The following is a 17,142-nucleotide window of genomic DNA, read 5'->3' on the forward strand; positions in this document are numbered from 1 at the left end:
CTCCACATTTCCACAAGGACTTGTTTGTGGGCCGAAACAGGTATACCAATGGGCCGTTAGCTCATTGGGCCGCACCAGAAGGTGCAGGTGGCCCATGCACGCTCGCGCGGGTGGAGCTTGCTACTTGGGTCCGTGGGATGGTGATCCGATGGTTTCCGTGGGCGCGCTGTGGGGCAAGTTTAATACCACATCGAAAGCCAACAGAAAAGATAAGCAGCTTATAACCGCGCGCGCTGCAGCCAGGCCGTCACTTCGGTGACATCCGATAAAATTGGAACGATACAGAGAAGATTAGCATGGCCCCTGCGCAAGGATGACACGCACAAATCGAGAAATAGTCCAAATTTTTTTGAGATTTCTGCCCAGGTCCCTGGAGCCCATAGTTTTCCTTTCAGATCTGCCCCTGGACCATTCTTTTCGCGCCCTTGCCTATTCCGACTTCTTACATCCAGGCCCTTTCATCTTAACAGTTTTCCCCTCACAGTTTCGAGACATCCATGTCCTTCCCTTTTGCACCTTCTTATTTTCCAGCATATTACAATTAGGTCCTTTTTGTAATTGCTGTTCTCTTCCGGGTTCATCTTCTCCCATCTGCTGATTCCAAGTTACTACTCTTATCAGGTGGTAATGACATGACAATGCCACTACGATTATTAACCACTTCTTGTTGGCTGAACCGGGGAACCCTCGTTGAAAACGTTGCTTTTAAAAAATTTCCAACTATTTTTTGTCTAGATGATTTGGCCATCTGTCTTGGCCTTTTTTTGAGTGTATCAATAAATGGCATGAATGGTAAAAAAAGGCCCTCGACATTATAAAAAATGGTTAGGGTGGGTTTTAGTATTGTATACTTCCTCCTTTATCAAAAGAATATTATTTTAGAACGTATATTAGCTACACAATTTTGGCTATGTACATCTCTTTGTCGATGTAGACTGGGTTTAATCAATCCGTTATCTTTAAAAAAAAGCTTACACAAGTTAACTTCAATCATGATTATAAATTTGTAATATAGGTTTTGACTTTTGAGTACACGAATCTTTTAAGCCTAATGACATATTAATTAGACTTAATAAATTTATCTCACAGTTTACAGGTGAAATCTGTAATTTGTTTTGTTATTAGTTTATATTTAATACTTCAAATGTATGTCCATATATTCGATGTGATACGCCAAAACTTTTCACCACTGGATCTAAACATAGCCTATGAATGCATGGATGCACCCTCCACTCAACACGCTTTTGGCGGTTTGTGTTCGCCAACCAACAGTCAGCCACAACCGCATCTATCTATCTACCGTTCATTCATTCAGAAATTTCAGACGTCAGACTGAAGAAGATAAGAAGAAAACTGGAAGAATTTGGCAACTGGAAGATGCAGGCAGTTTGAACTGCTCAATGTGGATATGTGAAGCAAATTTCAGACTCGGAGAAGAGTGACAGACACTGAAAGGCTTGGCTACCACAGGTTTTAGAAAGTTCTGTTCATAAGTTTCTAAAATGAAGTCATTCTACTTACAAGAATAAACTCTCCAGTAATCAGTCGAGGTTGATCATAATATTCATTTGGCAATTGATAAGCAATAACGTAATGTTCTGGCTGTCAGGGCTTACGACTGAATTATCTAGCAGCAGGGCTTACGACTGAATTATCTAGCAGCAGGGCTTACGACTGAATTATCTAGCAGCAAAATTACTGCAGATGAAGCAGTTCTTATTATAAATTTACAAAAAATAAATGCCTAATTTGTGCAAAAGGAGAGTGCGAGATTGAATAATGTAGGTGGCGGCACAGAAGCTAATGGGAAACCGTGGGGGAAAACTGCAAATATGTAAGGGCCTAGATGTAAGAAGTCGGAATAGGCAAGGGCGCGAAAAGAATGGTCCAGGGGCAGATCTGAAAGGAAAACTATGGGCTGCAGGGGCCTGGGCAGAAATCTCAAAAAAATTTGGACCATTTCTCGATTTGTGCGTGTCATCCTTGCGCAGGGGCCATGCTAATCTTCTCTGTATCGTTCCAATTTTATCGGATGTCACCGAAGTGACGACCTAGCTGCAGCGCGCGAGTTTATAAGCTGCTCTCCTTCTCTGTTGGCTTTCGATGTGGTACTAAACTTTCCCCGCAGCGCCCCCGTACAAACCATCGGATCCCCATCCAACGGACCCAGGTGGCCAGCGCCACCCCCGCAGTACGACGCGCGTGGGCTTCACCTTCTGACGCGGCCCAATTTATGAGCACACGGCCCAATAAAATAGTTCTCCCCTTTCCGGCCCGCATCACATGCCCGATTCGTGTGGCTCCATCTTACATCCAGGCCGTTGCTCCCTGATCCAGCGGCTGACCAAGCTCCACGCCATGCGCTGTTATTTGTTCATGGGATCCCTTTGTTCATCGCTCAACAATTTTTGTGGATGGAATAATTTCTTTGAGAAAAAAACTGTTGGAAGAATTTTCTTGCTGAGCGTGCAGTTTTTGTTATTCGATTATAAGTAGTCGAACTGTCGAAGCATCTAGGTTGAATTTCATCAGAACTGCTTCAAGCTGCAGTTTTGCTGCTGACAGCCAAAACATGAACTGATTGTTAATCGATTACCAGATGAACATTTTGGACCAACCAATCTCTATTGATCACTGCGAATGGATTCCTGTAACTAGCAAACCTGCTCTCTTGATTAGAAGAACTTATGAGCAGATAAATAAATCTTGCGTGACAAATCACATCATTTCCAGGGACGCGAAACCCTTTGAATTTGCCAACGAACAGTTGTGCAGTTAACAGTTTGACCCACCAAAGTATGATGCGAGGATTATTAATCGGAGATTTGGAACAACACACTGTATCATTCGCAGAAGATTGGAAAAATTGCAGTAGCAATTAGTAAAGCCTTTATTTTTTCAGACTTTCAGTGTCACTCTGACTCCACATCGAGCAAGATCAAACTTTCTGCATCTTCAGTTACCAAATTCTTCATGAAAACGTTTTGTTCTTCTTCTTCTTTTTCCTCGTCTTCTTGAACCTGACGTTTGAATGAATGAATGAATGAATGGTAGATAGATAGATGCGGTTTTCTGGCTGACCGTTGGTTATTGCTCCCATGTCATGTCGCAACAACCAGTAATAACTACCGGCTGTTCTGCGAACACAAGCTGCCAAAGCAGGTTGAGTAGAGAGTGCAGAAACCTTTTGCAATTTGGGCTGTGTTTAGCTCCAAAGTTTAGAACCAAACTTTAGTCCTTTTTCATCACATCAACCTGTTATACACACACAACTTTTCAGTCACATCATCTTTAATTTCAACCAAAATTCAAACTTTGGATCCAAAACACAGCCTTGCTCAATTTGCTGATGGCTGCTACACATGCCTTGCCTGCCTAGTAGTATCTTTTTATCTGCAGCACATCAGCATTGCACATTTGCATGGTGTGAGTCACCGTTGGGCAAGCATCTTTGTGGCACGATCGGCGCCAATTTGCTCAATATGGATTAACGAATATATGTGAATTTGTGATGTTGTAATATACGCAAGCCAGATGTTGGTGAGCAGAATATTCTTTTAAAAAAAAAAGAACAAGGTATATATTTATATGTAGGGCGGTTAAGATGCTCATCATGTAGTACTAGCTTTGCCTTTACGTGTCCAGACTCATATAGGATCGGTTTGTGACTTGTGTGAGCTATGTCAATCACAAGGTCTTGTACTCTTGTTCTGTTCACATTTTTTCTAAAAGGAAAGTGCTGCTCACATCGAGGGTCTTCGATTCGGAGGAAAAACATTACTCTACAATTTTAAGACCCTTTTGATTTGTAAAAATGAAAAAATGAAGGAATAAAAAAACATAAGATTCTAACATAAATGAAAGTGTAAAACAAAGAATTACAAAATATAGAAAAAACACAAAAAATGATCGTTTGATTGGACCGTAGGAAAAACACATAGATCGGATAAATCGGATGAGAGAGATAAACTTAAAGGAAATTTTCTAAGAGCTAGCTTTAAACTCTTGCTAAGTTTCCTCCAAAATTTATATATGAATGTCCATTTCATAGGAATTTCAAAGCATTGGGTATGATTCAATCTTTTGATTCAAAGGCATCCATAGAACTTTTTTCTATAGGATTGAAATCTTTCAAAATTCATATGTTTTTCCTCTAAATCAAAAAGGCCCTTAGAGGATTTCAATCCTATATAAAATTTTGAGACAATCCATTATATGCCACTGACTTTGTCGCACATCTACGATTTACCACTGACTTTGTCACGTTCTACAATATGCCATCGACTTTTGCTAAACTTCTACGATTTACCATCGCCGTCCGGTTAGCCACCGTTAGTACTGTACAAATTTGTCGAAATGACCAAAATACCCCTATGACAAAAACTTCCAAAATTTGGATAAAATTATCAAAATATTATATTATAAACATAAGATTGTAAACATCCAAAATTTGATCAAAAACTTGAAATATGATATTTCATATTTTTTATCCAAATTTTGAAACCTTTTCTCCTAGGGGTATTTTGGTCATTTCGACAAATTTGTACAGTACTAACGGAGACTAACCGGACGGCGATGGTAAATTGTAGAAGTTAAGCAAAAGTCAATGGCATATTATAGAACATGATAAAGTCAGTGGCAAATCGTAGACGTGTGACAAAGTCAGTGGTATATAATGGATTCTCTCTAAAATTTTCCTATGAAGATCTTTAAAACAAAGGATTGAATCATATTCTAATCTCCGAAAATCTTATAGAGATTTTGGAGAAAATTTAGTAAGAGTTTCAATATCTTAAAAACTTTCCTTTGAGTCTATCTCTCATCCAACTCCCATGTTTTTCTGAGGTCTAATCAAACGGTATTCCTATATTTGTCCTATATTTTGCAATCCACTGTTTTGGACTCGTATTTTTATTAGAATTCTATGGTTTTCCTATTTCTATGTTTTTTCATTCCTACGATTCAAATGGGCATAGAAGTTTAAGATTCGGTTCTTTAATATATATATATATATATATATATATATATATATATATATATATATATATATATATATATATATATATATATATATATAAATGTCCTCCCTTTTATGAAAAAAAAAGAAGACTCATGTGAATGTTCAAATCCATAGCTAAGATTCGTTTTTTTAAGATGGAGGGAGCACTTCTTTGTAAAAAAAAAAAGAGACAAACTTATTTTGAAGCTTTCAAAGTCAATAAGGGATAGTAACATTTAGAGAGTTTAACATTGATGTCTTCATAAATCTTCTACGCAAGAAAAATTACACAAGTACAATAATATTACAGAATCCTTCTTTTAACAAACATGTCTACATCACCTTCATACAAAACATAATCTAAGTAAACAATCAAGCGGTTAAAATAAATACTACTACTAACAAAGACGACCGAGAATCCGAGATAGTTGATGGTCATTTCTTTTAGGGCTTGTTCACTTTACTACCATTTTCAACCTTACCTTTTTTTTATACCAAAGTTATTAAAAAATAGCTATATTTAGTTTGTTGCCAAATTTTTATAAGTACATATGAAATCTTACTAAAATTTAATAATGCCAAAACTTAGTAAAGTTCAAAATGTTATCAAAGTGAACAAGCCCTCAGATAATGACAGTTGATGGCGATATCAATTCATCCATTCAAAATTTATGAAAAAATTTAAAAGCAGGTGGTTAATAGTAAACGTTAGTGGCATTATCATGTCATTGTCATTACCACCAGATAATCCCCCACAAATCTGAAATCTATATATGCTTTCGTGTTGGAATAATTCACCCGTTCGATCCCGGAATATGCTCCGATTCATCCCTTCTTCTTCTTCCTCTTCTTCTTCCTCCATCCACCATCTAACATTCTAACCCCGCATTAATTCCTTCCTCCCCACCTCCTCCTCCCCCAAAATCCCACTCCTCACTCCCCCTCCCGCTTCGAGATCTCCCCCTCCGATCCGCCTCCGCCTCGAATTGGGGCTCGATTCGAGGTATCACATCCCCCAATCATCTCGGAAGAATCTCGATCGGTGTGTGTGGGGATTGAGTTTGGAGTTGGATTTGATTTTGTTGCGGATTCGGTCGGATGCGCGGCGGAGTTAGGGCACGGCGCCGGTGGTCGGCGGCGGCGGCGGCGGCGAGATGTACGCGGTGGGGAAGTTCGGGAGCTTCATCTCGCGGAGCGTGTACACCGTCTCCGGCCCGTTCCACCCGTTCGGCGGCGCGGTGGATGTAGTGGTGGTGCAGCAGCAGGACGGCGGCGGGTTCAAGAGCTCGCCGTGGTACGTCCGGTTCGGCAAGTTCCAGGGGGTGCTCAAGACGCGGGAGAAGGTGGTCACCATCGCCGTCAATGGCGTCGAGGCCGGGTTCCACATGTACCTCGACAGCAACGGGGAGGCCTACTTCCTCCGCAACGGGGAGCCCAACCTCGAGGAAGGGGAGTTCGCCGTGTCCCCCGTGTCGTCCGGGGACGAGCGGGACGAGGCGGCGCCGCCGCCACCGCTGCCGGTGCAGGACACGCAGCTCAGGAAGTCGAAGAGCATATCGTGCGATAGCTCCACCATGGAGGCCAATGCCGGGGACGGCAAGATCCTCGCGAGGACGAGCTCGAGGCGGGTTACCATACTCGAGCGGATGTTTGGTCGGAAATCGATCAAGGACGGTCCGGATGGGGTGGATAGGGTGAGCTCGTTAGAGCGTGCCGAGATTGCTGCTGAGCTCCTTGATACCAATTGGTCGACGAATCCGCCACGTGGTGCAAAAGCTCGTAGATCTCTCGATGAGCCTTCCAAGAGTAATTTAGAAGATCCTGTAAATGGTAATCAGGTGGAAACCTCAAAAGTGGTATCGCCGTCATGTAGCATTGATCAGGAGAAAGACATGGGCTCCTCTAATAGAGGCAGTGTGGATAGCAATTTTTTTAGTCCGCAGGGAGGAACAGATAGTTTGGGAGATGAAAACAACCATTATATACAAACAACTAGTGTCAAGGAGGAAGTTGTTGAGATTTACACGCGTGATAGCAGTGTTTCGATTGATGGTACAGACCAGGCAGGAATAGAGTCTTCATCAAATGATCCAGGTACAGATAAAATTACCAGTGAGCCCATTGATACTCAAAGTGAGAAAATTATCAGTGAGCCCATTGAAACGCAAAGTGAGAAAATTATCAGTGAGCCCATTGATACTCAAAGTGAGAAAATTATCAGTGAGCCCATTGAAACGCAAAGTGAGAAAATTATCAGTGAGCCCATTGATGCTCAAAGTGAGAAAATTATCAGTGAGCCCATTGAAGCGCAAAGTGAGAAAATTATCAGTGAGCCCATTGATACTCAAACCGAGAAAATTATCAGTGACCCCATTGAAGCGCAAAGTGAGAAAATTATCAGTGAGCCCATTGATGCTCAAACCGAGAAAATTATCAGTGAGCCCATTGAAGCGCAAAGTGAGAAAATTATCAGTGAGCCCATTGATACTCAAACCGAGAAAATTATCAGTGACCCCATTGATACTCAAAGTGAGAAAATTATCAGTGAGCCCATTGATACTCAAACCGAGGAAATTATCAGTGACCCCATTGATACTCAAAGTGAGATGTTGGATAATTTTCAAGATGACACTGGAAGGGAAATGCACACCAGGGAGGTCCTTTCCCATGTTATTTTTGAAACCCATGCTGGTGAGACAAACATTACCATTGGTAAGAGTGAGGAGATTTCACAGTTTGTCACTGTAAAAACATGCCAAGATTGTTCTGATGCAAATTCACCTGTTTATGAAACTGCAGGTTTGTCAAGTGAAATGCATGACATCTCTTCAATTACTTCTGCTCAAGATGCATGCCAAGAGAAAGTGGTCATTGTCAGCAGCTATGAGACTGTGGAGACCTCATATAATGTGCCTGATATTTTGGTTGACAAAGTTTGTCATGCTGTTGGTAACCCACTGGATGATTCTTTACAGCCCAAAGAGCAGTCGGGAGTCTCCATTGAGGAAATAGAACATGTAAGTTTTGAGGACAAACCACTGTCATATTATGGTGCTTCCAGCAATATTGAAGACATGACTAAGCTGGGTATTCAAGACCAACAGGTGCCAGTCTTTGAGGATTCCGGTTCCCAAAACTCCCAAGAATTTGTTCCAGACAAGGATATTTGTGTGGATACTGTTGTTAATGATCGTAGTGCCCATATAGTAAATGATTTAGCTTGCAATCATGATTTTGTTTTTCCTGCTGCTTCTTCCAGTGTTGAAGAGATATCAAATTATGTGCCTGATAATCATCTTCATGATGTAACAAAGGACTTCATTGTGGAAAATAAAACATGCAATGGAGAGCTTAACATTTCCCTTGTCCAAACGTCAACAACGGGAGATGAGACCACAGAATGCATTTCTCCATCAGCTAATATTCCTAATAAAGTAGAACTGCAAGGTTCACAGATTATTTCTGATCTTTCTAGTTTGAGAAAGGTTGAAGCAGAAAGCACCACACTAGAAGATACTGAAAGCAGATCTAGTTCTGCTAGTGGAGTCGAAATTAAGCTTGTGCCTGAGGCTATATACGAGCCAAGGGAAGAAGCAGAAGCAGTTGTTTCATTCTCAGAGTTCGTAGAAGAAATTCAATTTCAGTTTAGTGACAGTGAAAGCTTTGCTGATCGAAAGACCACAGATGATGCTGCATCTACTAAAGAGGCAGGTGCAGTAGAACATGATGAATCTGATTGTGACACAGAACAACAGGGAGGGAATAATACAGGTCTTGGAAATAACCTGGAAAACTGTTCTGATTCATCAAGGCCTGAGACTATCCCTGTTCCTATTCCAGGAAGTGAGTTTCACTCAGATGACAATAATCTGGAGGCTAAATCTCTACCAAATCTCCGCTCTCACATACATGATCTTGAAAGGTCTGACAGTTTTCAGCTAAGCCGCTCACTACAGTCGAACGGTGAAAATAATGGGGTTGAGCCAGTCAAGAGTACAACTTCTGACTTGCCAATTCAGGAACCAGAAGATACTGGTGATTCAAAAGAAAATTTTGTCCCACCGGAGCCTACTAACAGCGCAATAGCTGATAACCTGAAAATAGATCCATTCAATCCTTGTGTGGGTAAGCTCTTTTTTAATAGTCCAATACAATTGTTTCATATTTTTGGTACTACTAGGTTTTAACGACCTTGATCTGCACCCAAAAAAAAAAAGTAATGTCCATTTCTCTAGACCTCACCAGAAACTTGGCTGTGCCATAAGCAAAGTCAGTTTTGTATACATACATCGAATTCGACATATTTATATAGCTAGTTTTATAGCAACTTTTGTTGGTTCCCGGCAGTACCACATATGTCAATATGTACCAGTAACAGATAGTAATATCTAGCTGTCATTATGTGCAGAATTATCCCTATGCAGGCACCTGTTATCAGAAGGCATGGGAGAAGATGCTGCATGCAAAGCATTCGATGCAGAGAAGGTAACCTTAGAGAAGTTTCGTGCCATGAAGCAGTCGCTGATAAGAAACAACAAGCTTGTTGTTAGGATTGCTGGTCGATACTTTCCGTGGGATGCAGCTGCACCTGTCATACTGGGCATGGTTTCTTTTCAGGAGGAACAATCCTTTGAACCCCAAGGTATGATAAAGGTAGAGCGAGTTGAGCCAAATGCAGCACCAGGTGGCTGGAGAATATGGCCATTTTCTTTCAAAAGGACAAGGTCTGTTAACACTGTCCAGCCAGTTTCTGAAAGCACTGAGGAGGCTTCCTCTTCCGCTCCTGTTAAAGAAGTGGAGAGAGAAAACAACAAACCCAGGGCAAAGAGGATGGAGAGAAAAGTGCGTTCGCTCACTCCAACATCTGAGGAGCTAGCATCTCTTGATCTCAGAGAGGGCAGGAACGTGGTAACATTTACCTTCTCAACTGGAATGCTTGGAAAACAGCAGGTAAGTTTCCATTTCCACATTGTTTCACTTAATTGCCATAGAGTTTCTAATCTCCCAAACCTTCTTCAACAGGTAGATGCTCACATATATTTATGGAAATGGAATGCACGCATTGTCATTTCAGATGTTGATGGAACTATCACCAAGTAAGATGCAGAACTGGAACATTTAAGAATTTAAGAATTATAGTTTGGATACTTGATTGCCATGAGCAAGGATCGAAAAAAGACCAGAATTTTCAAAATTTACAGAGCTAGGCTGGTAGGCAGTAACTGGCAGAGTTACCAGCCAGTTACAGCCTTACTGGGCCTCTTTCTGGGTAGCTATTTCTTTTGTTGTGTTTATACTTTGTACACATTTTTCTCAAGTTGTTTTATTTCTTTGGTGTTCTCTAAACATTAACATCAATGTTGCATTGTAATCAGTATGGAAACACATTTTTCCGAAGAATTATGAACAACAAAAGCATGTTCCTTCTTGTTGGAAAACGTTTATACTACTAATAAAAGAGATGGAAGGCAGTAAACTTCATGTAACTGAAACAATTCATAGGAACTAGCTGAGTTCACAAAACATGCAAAAAGTATTTTAACTTAACCTAACAAGTGCCTACAATTTATCAATATAAATGTAGGTCTGATGTTCTTGGCCAGTTCATGCCGCTGGTTGGTGTTGATTGGTCTCAAAATGGTGTTGCACATTTATTTTCTGCAATAAAGGTATGCATGCTACTCATGCACCATTTTAAGTTCCACTTCCTTATGTAGCACAAACCAGTAGGAATTGACTGATTATTGCGTTTTATACTGTGTGTGTGTGTTTGTCTCTATCTATGTGAATTCATGCACCAATCTGGTCCTAAAATGTTTATTGACTTGAGCTTGTTCTTGTTGCCTTCCATTTCTGCAGGAAAATGGATATCAGTTGCTTTTCTTGAGTGCGCGTGCTATTTCACAAGCTCACCTGACAAGGCAGTTTCTTTTCAACCTTAAGCAGGTTTAGTTTAGTTCTATCCTTATGCCTTCCATTATTGATATGTATATGCCCTAGTGCATAGAACCATAGGATTGGTCTCGTCTTTGTAAGCTTTTATGTCCAATGAACTAGCAGAATTGGTTGTATGTGTTTGGAAAGCCACACATAAAGATAATCTTAAACTACTCTAGATTCCCATCTATTTCATCTCATATGAACATGTGATTATGGATTTCAGGATGGAAAAGCTCTTCCTGATGGCCCTGTTGTGATATCTCCTGATGGGCTATTTCCATCACTTTACAGAGAAGGTGAGCAGTGAGTGCCCCCCTACGTCTGATAACTGCTTACAGTTTGGTTATTAATTGGTTGAAAGCTGAAACTATCTCCTGCCCACTCTCCCTATTTACCAACAATTTGATAAATGCTTACAGTTTGGTTATTACTTGGTTGAAAGCTGAAACTATCTCCTGCAGACTCCAATGTATTTTCTTTAATATTATGCTCTCTGATGTTCTTTGACATTCATTTGCAGTTATCAGACGAGCTCCTCACGAATTCAAGATCTCATGCCTAGGGGTCAGTACTCAGCAACACAAAGATAAATATATGAACATACATTGAATAATTGCTTGCTCTTCATTGCGCTCATGAAATAATTCGTACCAAGTCTTGATTCACCTGTTTCACACAGGCTATCAAAGCACTATTTCCTCCTGACTCAAATCCATTCTATGCTGGATTTGGAAATAGAGATACAGATGAGCTTAGTTACCTCAAGGTTGGGATTCCTATGGGCAAAATTTTTATTATAAATCCCAAGGTAACAGATCACTTAGACAGATGGTCCCTTCCTACATCCAACAAAGTTTCTCTATCTGCATAATTGGATCAGGCCCAGCCAGTGAACATATTGGAGATGGCATTTAGAAAATGTGTGTAAATTTTGTGCAGGGTGAAGTTGCGGTGAATCGTCGAGTAGATACAAAATCATACACATCCCTCCATGCTCTTGTCAATGGGATGTTCCCTCCGATATCAACGTCATCTGAGCAGGTTTGTCATGTTCTATAATGCACATATATCAGCACTCCTGTAAACAGAGTATTGTTCTGCCAATCGAAGTATGTTTACCATATTGTCAATGCTCCTTGACCTGATGGAAATTCTTCCTTACTTCAGGAGGACTACAATACTTGGAATTACTGGAAAATGCCGTTACCTGCTGTTGATATTTGAGGTATAGCCGCAGTGCACGCTATGCTGTACAAGGTCTCTGGCACGCAGCAGCGGCCATGAGAAATGGCTTCCATGTTGAACAAAAGCACCCTGAGGTACTTTTCATCTATATCTGCTGTCCAGTAGTTCTTTCACTTTCTTGCATGAGTTTTATGTCGTCATGTGTGTTTGACACAAACTTGTTTATGCAGACCAATCGCTGGTTGGTGTCATGTGGATGCTCCTGACATAAATTCTTGCGAGGCTGACACTGTACATAGGATCATAATAGAAAAACTTACAACCTGTATGACCAATGAGTCGGCAGAAGCAGTGTTAATTAGTTCCTTGTTACTCAATTAGTCAATCTGTTGTTGTCCAACATGAGCTGCAAGCCTGCAACTGAATATGTGTAATATACTGACTTGAGTGACTGAATGGAGGGGAAATCTGTGTAGGATGTTGCCCTGCAACTCACGTCACTTCTCATAAGATTTCAGTTCTCTTTTTTTTTAACTATGTAGTTGTGTTTACATTGTATAATTTGTACAAGTTAGCAGTTTAATAATGCATTTGCAAATGTGCCTCGTTATAATTTTCCCTATTCTCTGGTAACACTACAAGTACTGTACATGAAGAAGATGTGTGTATCTATGCTCAATTAGTAAATTCGAGTAATTTACCGCGAAACTCCAAAATTCGATAGGTTTTTACTAATTCTCTACCTTTTCTATTTAGATCTTTTTGGGAGGTAAATAAACCAAGCACCAAGTTTTGTGGATATCCTGACAATAGTGTGAAATACAACCTATATCAGATTATAAGTCGTTTTGACTTTAGTCAAAGTTAAGCTACTCTAAATTTGATTAAGTTTGTAGACAAATATATTATAATATCTACAGCACCAAATTAGTTTTATTGAAGTACTACTTTTTTTCTATAAACTTGGTTAAACTAAGAGTAAGTAGATTGATTTTAACCAAAATCAAAACGACTTGTTAATCTTTTTTTTTTTTGCGCAAATGGAGGGACTACAATTCATCATCTGATAAGATGGACTTAAAACGATTTGTTAATCTTAAAAAATAGAGGGAATACAATTCATCATCTGATAAGATGGACCTAAACTTTGCTACTAATACAACAATTGGTAGTAGGAATTAGGAAAGAACAAAAAAAAATGTGCAGAAAACGTGGAAAATAATCCAAAATGTAAATACAAAACTATAGGAGGACTTGGATGCATATATCCAATCCCCTTCCCCTCCGCTACAAGAACCTCAAGAACCCTAGACAATTGGCGACCTCGAAAAGCCCTAGAGCCGTCTCCAATGGCGGACCACCAGCCCGCCGCCTCCTCCCCCAAGAGGAAGAAGAAGCACTCCAAGAAGCCGGAGGACAGCAATGCCACCGTCGACGACTCCCTCGCCGCCGCCGCCTCCCCCTCCCCCAAGAAGAAGGAGAAGCACTCCAAGAAGAAGCGGGAAGCCATCGATGCCACCATGGCCGCTGCCTCCCCCAAGAAGAAGGAGAAGAAGCACTCCAAGAAGCAGGAAGACACCAATGTCCCCGAGAAGAAGCGGGAAGTCGTCCATGTCACCGTGGACGCCTCCCTCACCGGCGCCGCCGCCGCGGGCGCAGCCCCCGTCGTCGCCTACTTCCCGACCGGCTACGACCCCCTGGCCGCCGGCGGCGGCAGGAAGGGTAGAGAGGCCCCCCGCACGAGGCTGTTCCGCCACACGAAGCACCCATCCCGCATCGAGCTCGTGGTCGGCGCCGCCACTGGTGGCGGCGGAGGGCCGGACTTCGTCGGGCGGAGCTACGCCGGCGAGGCCGTGCTGCCGCAGCTCACTGGCTACGCGCTCGGTGTCCTCGACAAGGCCTCCGGCACCCTCAAGGTCGTCCCCATCGCCGCCAACAAGGTGAGCACCATTCCATTTCCACCCAAGCTTTGATCCATCTGATAACTGTTGTCACTAATTGGAACGAAATGGGTGATAGGTCCTGTCACAGTATAGTGTTTTAAGCAGTTTTTGTTTTGATGACATGCTGGCTCCAATGGGCAAGAAATGTGTTAGTGTTGAGTAGAAATTGTTGTTCTACTTGTGACATTACATACAGCGGCGCAATTGAGTGGCAATTGAACAATGGACTTGAGCACTGTAGCTGTGAAGCTGCTAGCTCTTTCCTTGGTGTTACCAATTCCAATGATGTGGCATAATGATATATATTAAGATAGTTTATGAAGTTTGAGCACTTGCTAAGGAAATATAGATTTGTTGGTTTACCATTGTGATTAATTAATTATTTGCATTTCAAAGTGAAGAACCTATGTTGTTCATACGGCATGAGGATATGTAATTTTGCTCTGGATATTTGTATTTGCTAACAGATTCTTAGGCTAGATCCGCACCTTGAAGTGCAGAAACTGGCGCATTCGCAGCACTCTGGGGCAGTAGGGGAGGCAGTATCATCAGCAGGAGATGCTGACTTGAAGGTACAGGATATTACCAAGGCGTTTGGAACCCAGAAAGACAAGGCCAAGGTATGTTTATGCCCCGGGTTTACTATCTTTCTGTTTCCTATATTTGATAACGTGGTGTATAAAGTTGCATGCACGGTGCAGTTTAAACTCAAAAGTTGATTAGGTTTGTTATACTTTTTAAAGATAATATGTTTATAGGATAAAGGGTCTGGGCACATTTACAGATCAGAAGATTTTGCAGGCCCAGAAATTCAGATGATATACGACTTCTGGTAGATTAGTTTTGCACATCTAACCATCTAGAGAAATTTTGTTTCCCCCTTTTTTTCATGTAATAAAAGGAATGATTTTATGGATCTGTACACAGGTGGTTTAAAACTAAAATCTGTTTTTTTTTTGGACCGTGGATGCTTATACTGTTGCATTTTCTACATTACATACCCATACTTTTTTCATCAAGAGTTGCTTAACGGATACATCACCTCAATTTCTTCACTTTACACCCATCTTAAGTGCATAACGAAGCAGCAGACCATGACATGATTGTGCTTGCTTGTTTGGATACAGTCATGAGTTTGATTCATGCTATATATTCCTTGCAGGATATTAAGTGGCAGTCATTAAATGAACAAAGGAATGATCCTTCTGCTTTTATGGACCTTGACCTTGGGAATGCTGATACCAGTGTGGGTGCTAATGAAAGTCAAGAACCAACTGTACGGAACATTCCACCTTATGATCCTGCAGCAGATACATCAGAAAGGGCATATCTTTTTGATGAGATTATTCCAAAGAGTATAAGGCCGCACCTTGTGGATATTATAGGACATTTTGAGTCAGGAGAAATTTCTTCAAAAGGCTATGGGAGTTTTGTGTCAAATCGTGTTAATAAATTACAGGAGCTTCAGGTAAATACTGATGGTTTTCTTTTTATCTGGTTCTCCTGAATCTTTGTTTCATATTGAATTACCCCATGCATATACTAATAATCCACTTCTAGGAAAATTTAATGAGAAATGCTCCTGACTTTTGGTGGTTGTAGGTGTGTTAATTGTAAACTCTTAAGAGTTGCTGATATAGTTTTAGGAGACAGTAATTTATTGTACACTAATCAAAGGAAAATAAGATTACTTTATGTTGTCAAGCACTCAAGCATACAGGGAAGTAGCTATTAATTGACTCGGATCTTCCTTTAGTCAGTGCAAAAAGAATTTATTTGCTGAAATATTGTAGTTGACAGTTACAGAGTTTTTGCTGTGATGTGAGCAAACTGTTTCTACCTAGAATTGGATGGCAGACACTCAATTGCAATGATGCCATGTAGAACAATCCTGATTTGCATGTTTTCCCCTCTTTATTAAGATATTTACTCAGATTGCTCTCGAGACAATGGCAGCCATCTGTTTAACTTATGTCATACTGAACTCAACTAAAAACTGTGTTTGTAGAGTTGTTTCTTTTATTCCATATGCTCTAAATGCAATATGTGTATGTTTTATATGCTTTAGGGTGAAGATAAGGAGAGGCTTGCTTGGATACTGTCCTACATCACACATCTCCTATCCCTGCTGGCACGGAACAGCTCCATGTCCAAGCGGCACAGAAAGGAAAACCAGGCTACCAGTGGACCAGTGATCCCACAGTATGTATATCGTAAGATGGTGCTAATGTTTACGGAACCAGGATCTAGCGCCTTGTCAACAGAGAAACACGAGCTTCTGATCAACTACATTCTCGTACTCACGCTCTACGCTGATGACTTCAGATCCGACCCTAAGGATATATGTGAAGACCTGAAAATGACCCGCCAGATGATTAAACCATATTATGACCAGCTGGGATGCAAATCTTCGTCGGCCGGTGCATTTAAATCCTCTGTAATGACACTTCCAGCTCCCCTCAAGTTCCCAAAAGAAGCTACAAGGAGAAAGCGACGAAGGTTCTGATCATCTCAGAAGGATCTTTAGCCTTATCTGAATGTGGGTGTGATAGGAAAAGATTGTTCGAAGTTGGGCCTGAGTTTATGCATGCTCAGCCCAGCCTTCCGAATTACTGAAACATGTGGAATATGGCTTTTGCCTTGTTTTTGTTTCCCCTTGTCACCTGGAGTTGCTGTCACAAAGGCAGAATATTGTTTATGTATTGATGACATTTTTTAACCCTTTTTTTTTCTCATCTTGCCTACCAGAATTTACATTGAAGATATCTAGCTTTTGCCTTGCATGAATGCCGTGGATAGTATTATCTCAGTATCTTGTTGCCACAATGCATTGCTAACGTCCAAGCAATCTTTGCATTCATGCAGTATTTTGTTTCTTCAGTTTGTAAGATTGCCTTGATGGGATACATCATATTGCATTAAAGCCGATGCTTCAAAATCTGGAAACATGTCATGCCTAGATTAGGATGAAAAGGCATAGGTTTCAGATCCTTTCAAGAAAGTAACCTCCATTTCTTTTTATAAGGCGTATTATGAAGTCAAAAGGTCAAGACATATAAACTTTGACTACTAGCT

General features: G+C 40.9%; 2 protein-coding genes and 2 non-coding genes across 11 annotated transcripts; 3 read left to right on the forward strand and 1 right to left on the reverse strand.

Annotated features, from left to right (window-relative positions):
- Nucleotides 1–246: 246 nt before the first annotated feature.
- On the forward strand, nucleotides 247–349 carry LOC112937216 (U6 spliceosomal RNA). The gene has a single exon (XR_003239731.1). It is a non-coding gene; the product is annotated as a U6 spliceosomal RNA (small nuclear RNA).
- Nucleotides 350–1,945: 1,596 nt separating this feature from the next.
- Nucleotides 1,946–2,048, reverse strand: LOC112937215 (U6 spliceosomal RNA). Its single transcript, XR_003239730.1, has one exon. It is a non-coding gene; the product is annotated as a U6 spliceosomal RNA (small nuclear RNA).
- A 3,751-nt stretch (nucleotides 2,049–5,799) lies between these two features.
- Nucleotides 5,800–12,737, forward strand: LOC4350917 (probable GPI-anchored adhesin-like protein PGA55). Of its 7 annotated transcripts, XM_066305333.1 has the most exons (13): nucleotides 5,800–7,711; nucleotides 7,799–9,124; nucleotides 9,408–9,484; nucleotides 9,617–9,949; nucleotides 10,022–10,095; nucleotides 10,584–10,668; nucleotides 10,859–10,945; nucleotides 11,163–11,235; nucleotides 11,460–11,503; nucleotides 11,619–11,747; nucleotides 11,879–11,980; nucleotides 12,107–12,258; nucleotides 12,355–12,737. In XM_066305333.1, the coding sequence occupies exons 1-12, from the start codon at nucleotides 6,154–6,156 to the stop codon at nucleotides 12,161–12,163; spliced, it is 3,945 nt and encodes a 1,314-aa protein (XP_066161430.1). In that variant the 5' UTR covers nucleotides 5,800–6,153; the 3' UTR covers nucleotides 12,164–12,258; nucleotides 12,355–12,737. The 7 variants fall into 7 exon arrangements, with proteins under 7 accessions (XP_066161430.1, XP_015617121.1, XP_015617119.1 ...); XM_015761635.3 differs by having other exon boundaries at nucleotides 5,800–9,124; XM_015761633.3 differs by having other exon boundaries at nucleotides 9,408–9,949.
- Nucleotides 12,738–13,444: 707 nt separating this feature from the next.
- LOC4350918 (DNA-directed RNA polymerase I subunit rpa49) lies at nucleotides 13,445–16,802 on the forward strand. Of its 2 annotated transcripts, none has more exons than XM_015759686.3 (4): nucleotides 13,445–14,064; nucleotides 14,535–14,687; nucleotides 15,230–15,535; nucleotides 16,136–16,802. In XM_015759686.3, exons 1-4 carry the CDS (start codon nucleotides 13,474–13,476, stop codon nucleotides 16,571–16,573), a joined length of 1,488 nt encoding a protein of 495 aa, XP_015615172.1. In that variant the 5' UTR covers nucleotides 13,445–13,473; the 3' UTR covers nucleotides 16,574–16,802. The 2 variants fall into 2 exon arrangements, with proteins under 2 accessions (XP_015615172.1, XP_015615173.1); XM_015759687.3 differs by having other exon boundaries at nucleotides 14,568–14,687.
- Nucleotides 16,803–17,142: the final 340 nt, after the last annotated feature.

This window comes from Oryza sativa, chromosome 11, assembly GCF_034140825.1.
Source record: "Oryza sativa Japonica Group chromosome 11, ASM3414082v1".
Taxonomy (NCBI): domain Eukaryota; kingdom Viridiplantae; phylum Streptophyta; class Magnoliopsida; order Poales; family Poaceae; genus Oryza; species Oryza sativa.

What these genes read in the sequence shown, in the direction of transcription:
- LOC4350917 (XM_015761630.3), top strand. Translation starts at nt 6,154, where the DNA reads ATGTACGCGGTGGGGAAGTTCGGGAGCTTCATCTCGCGGAGCGTGTAC. An exon ending in TCCATTCAATCCTTGTGTGG is followed by an intron (nt 9,125 to 9,407) that starts GTAAGCTCTTTT and finishes CATTATGTGCAG; the next exon opens with AATTATCCCTATGCAGGCAC. An exon ending in GAATGCTTGGAAAACAGCAG is followed by an intron (nt 9,950 to 10,021) that starts GTAAGTTTCCAT and finishes CTTCTTCAACAG; the next exon opens with GTAGATGCTCACATATATTT.
- LOC4350918 (XM_015759686.3), top strand. Translation starts at nt 13,474, where the DNA reads ATGGCGGACCACCAGCCCGCCGCCTCCTCCCCCAAGAGGAAGAAGAAG. An exon ending in TCCCCATCGCCGCCAACAAG is followed by an intron (nt 14,065 to 14,534) that starts GTGAGCACCATT and finishes ATTTGCTAACAG; the next exon opens with ATTCTTAGGCTAGATCCGCA. An exon ending in ATAAATTACAGGAGCTTCAG is followed by an intron (nt 15,536 to 16,135) that starts GTAAATACTGAT and finishes TATATGCTTTAG; the next exon opens with GGTGAAGATAAGGAGAGGCT.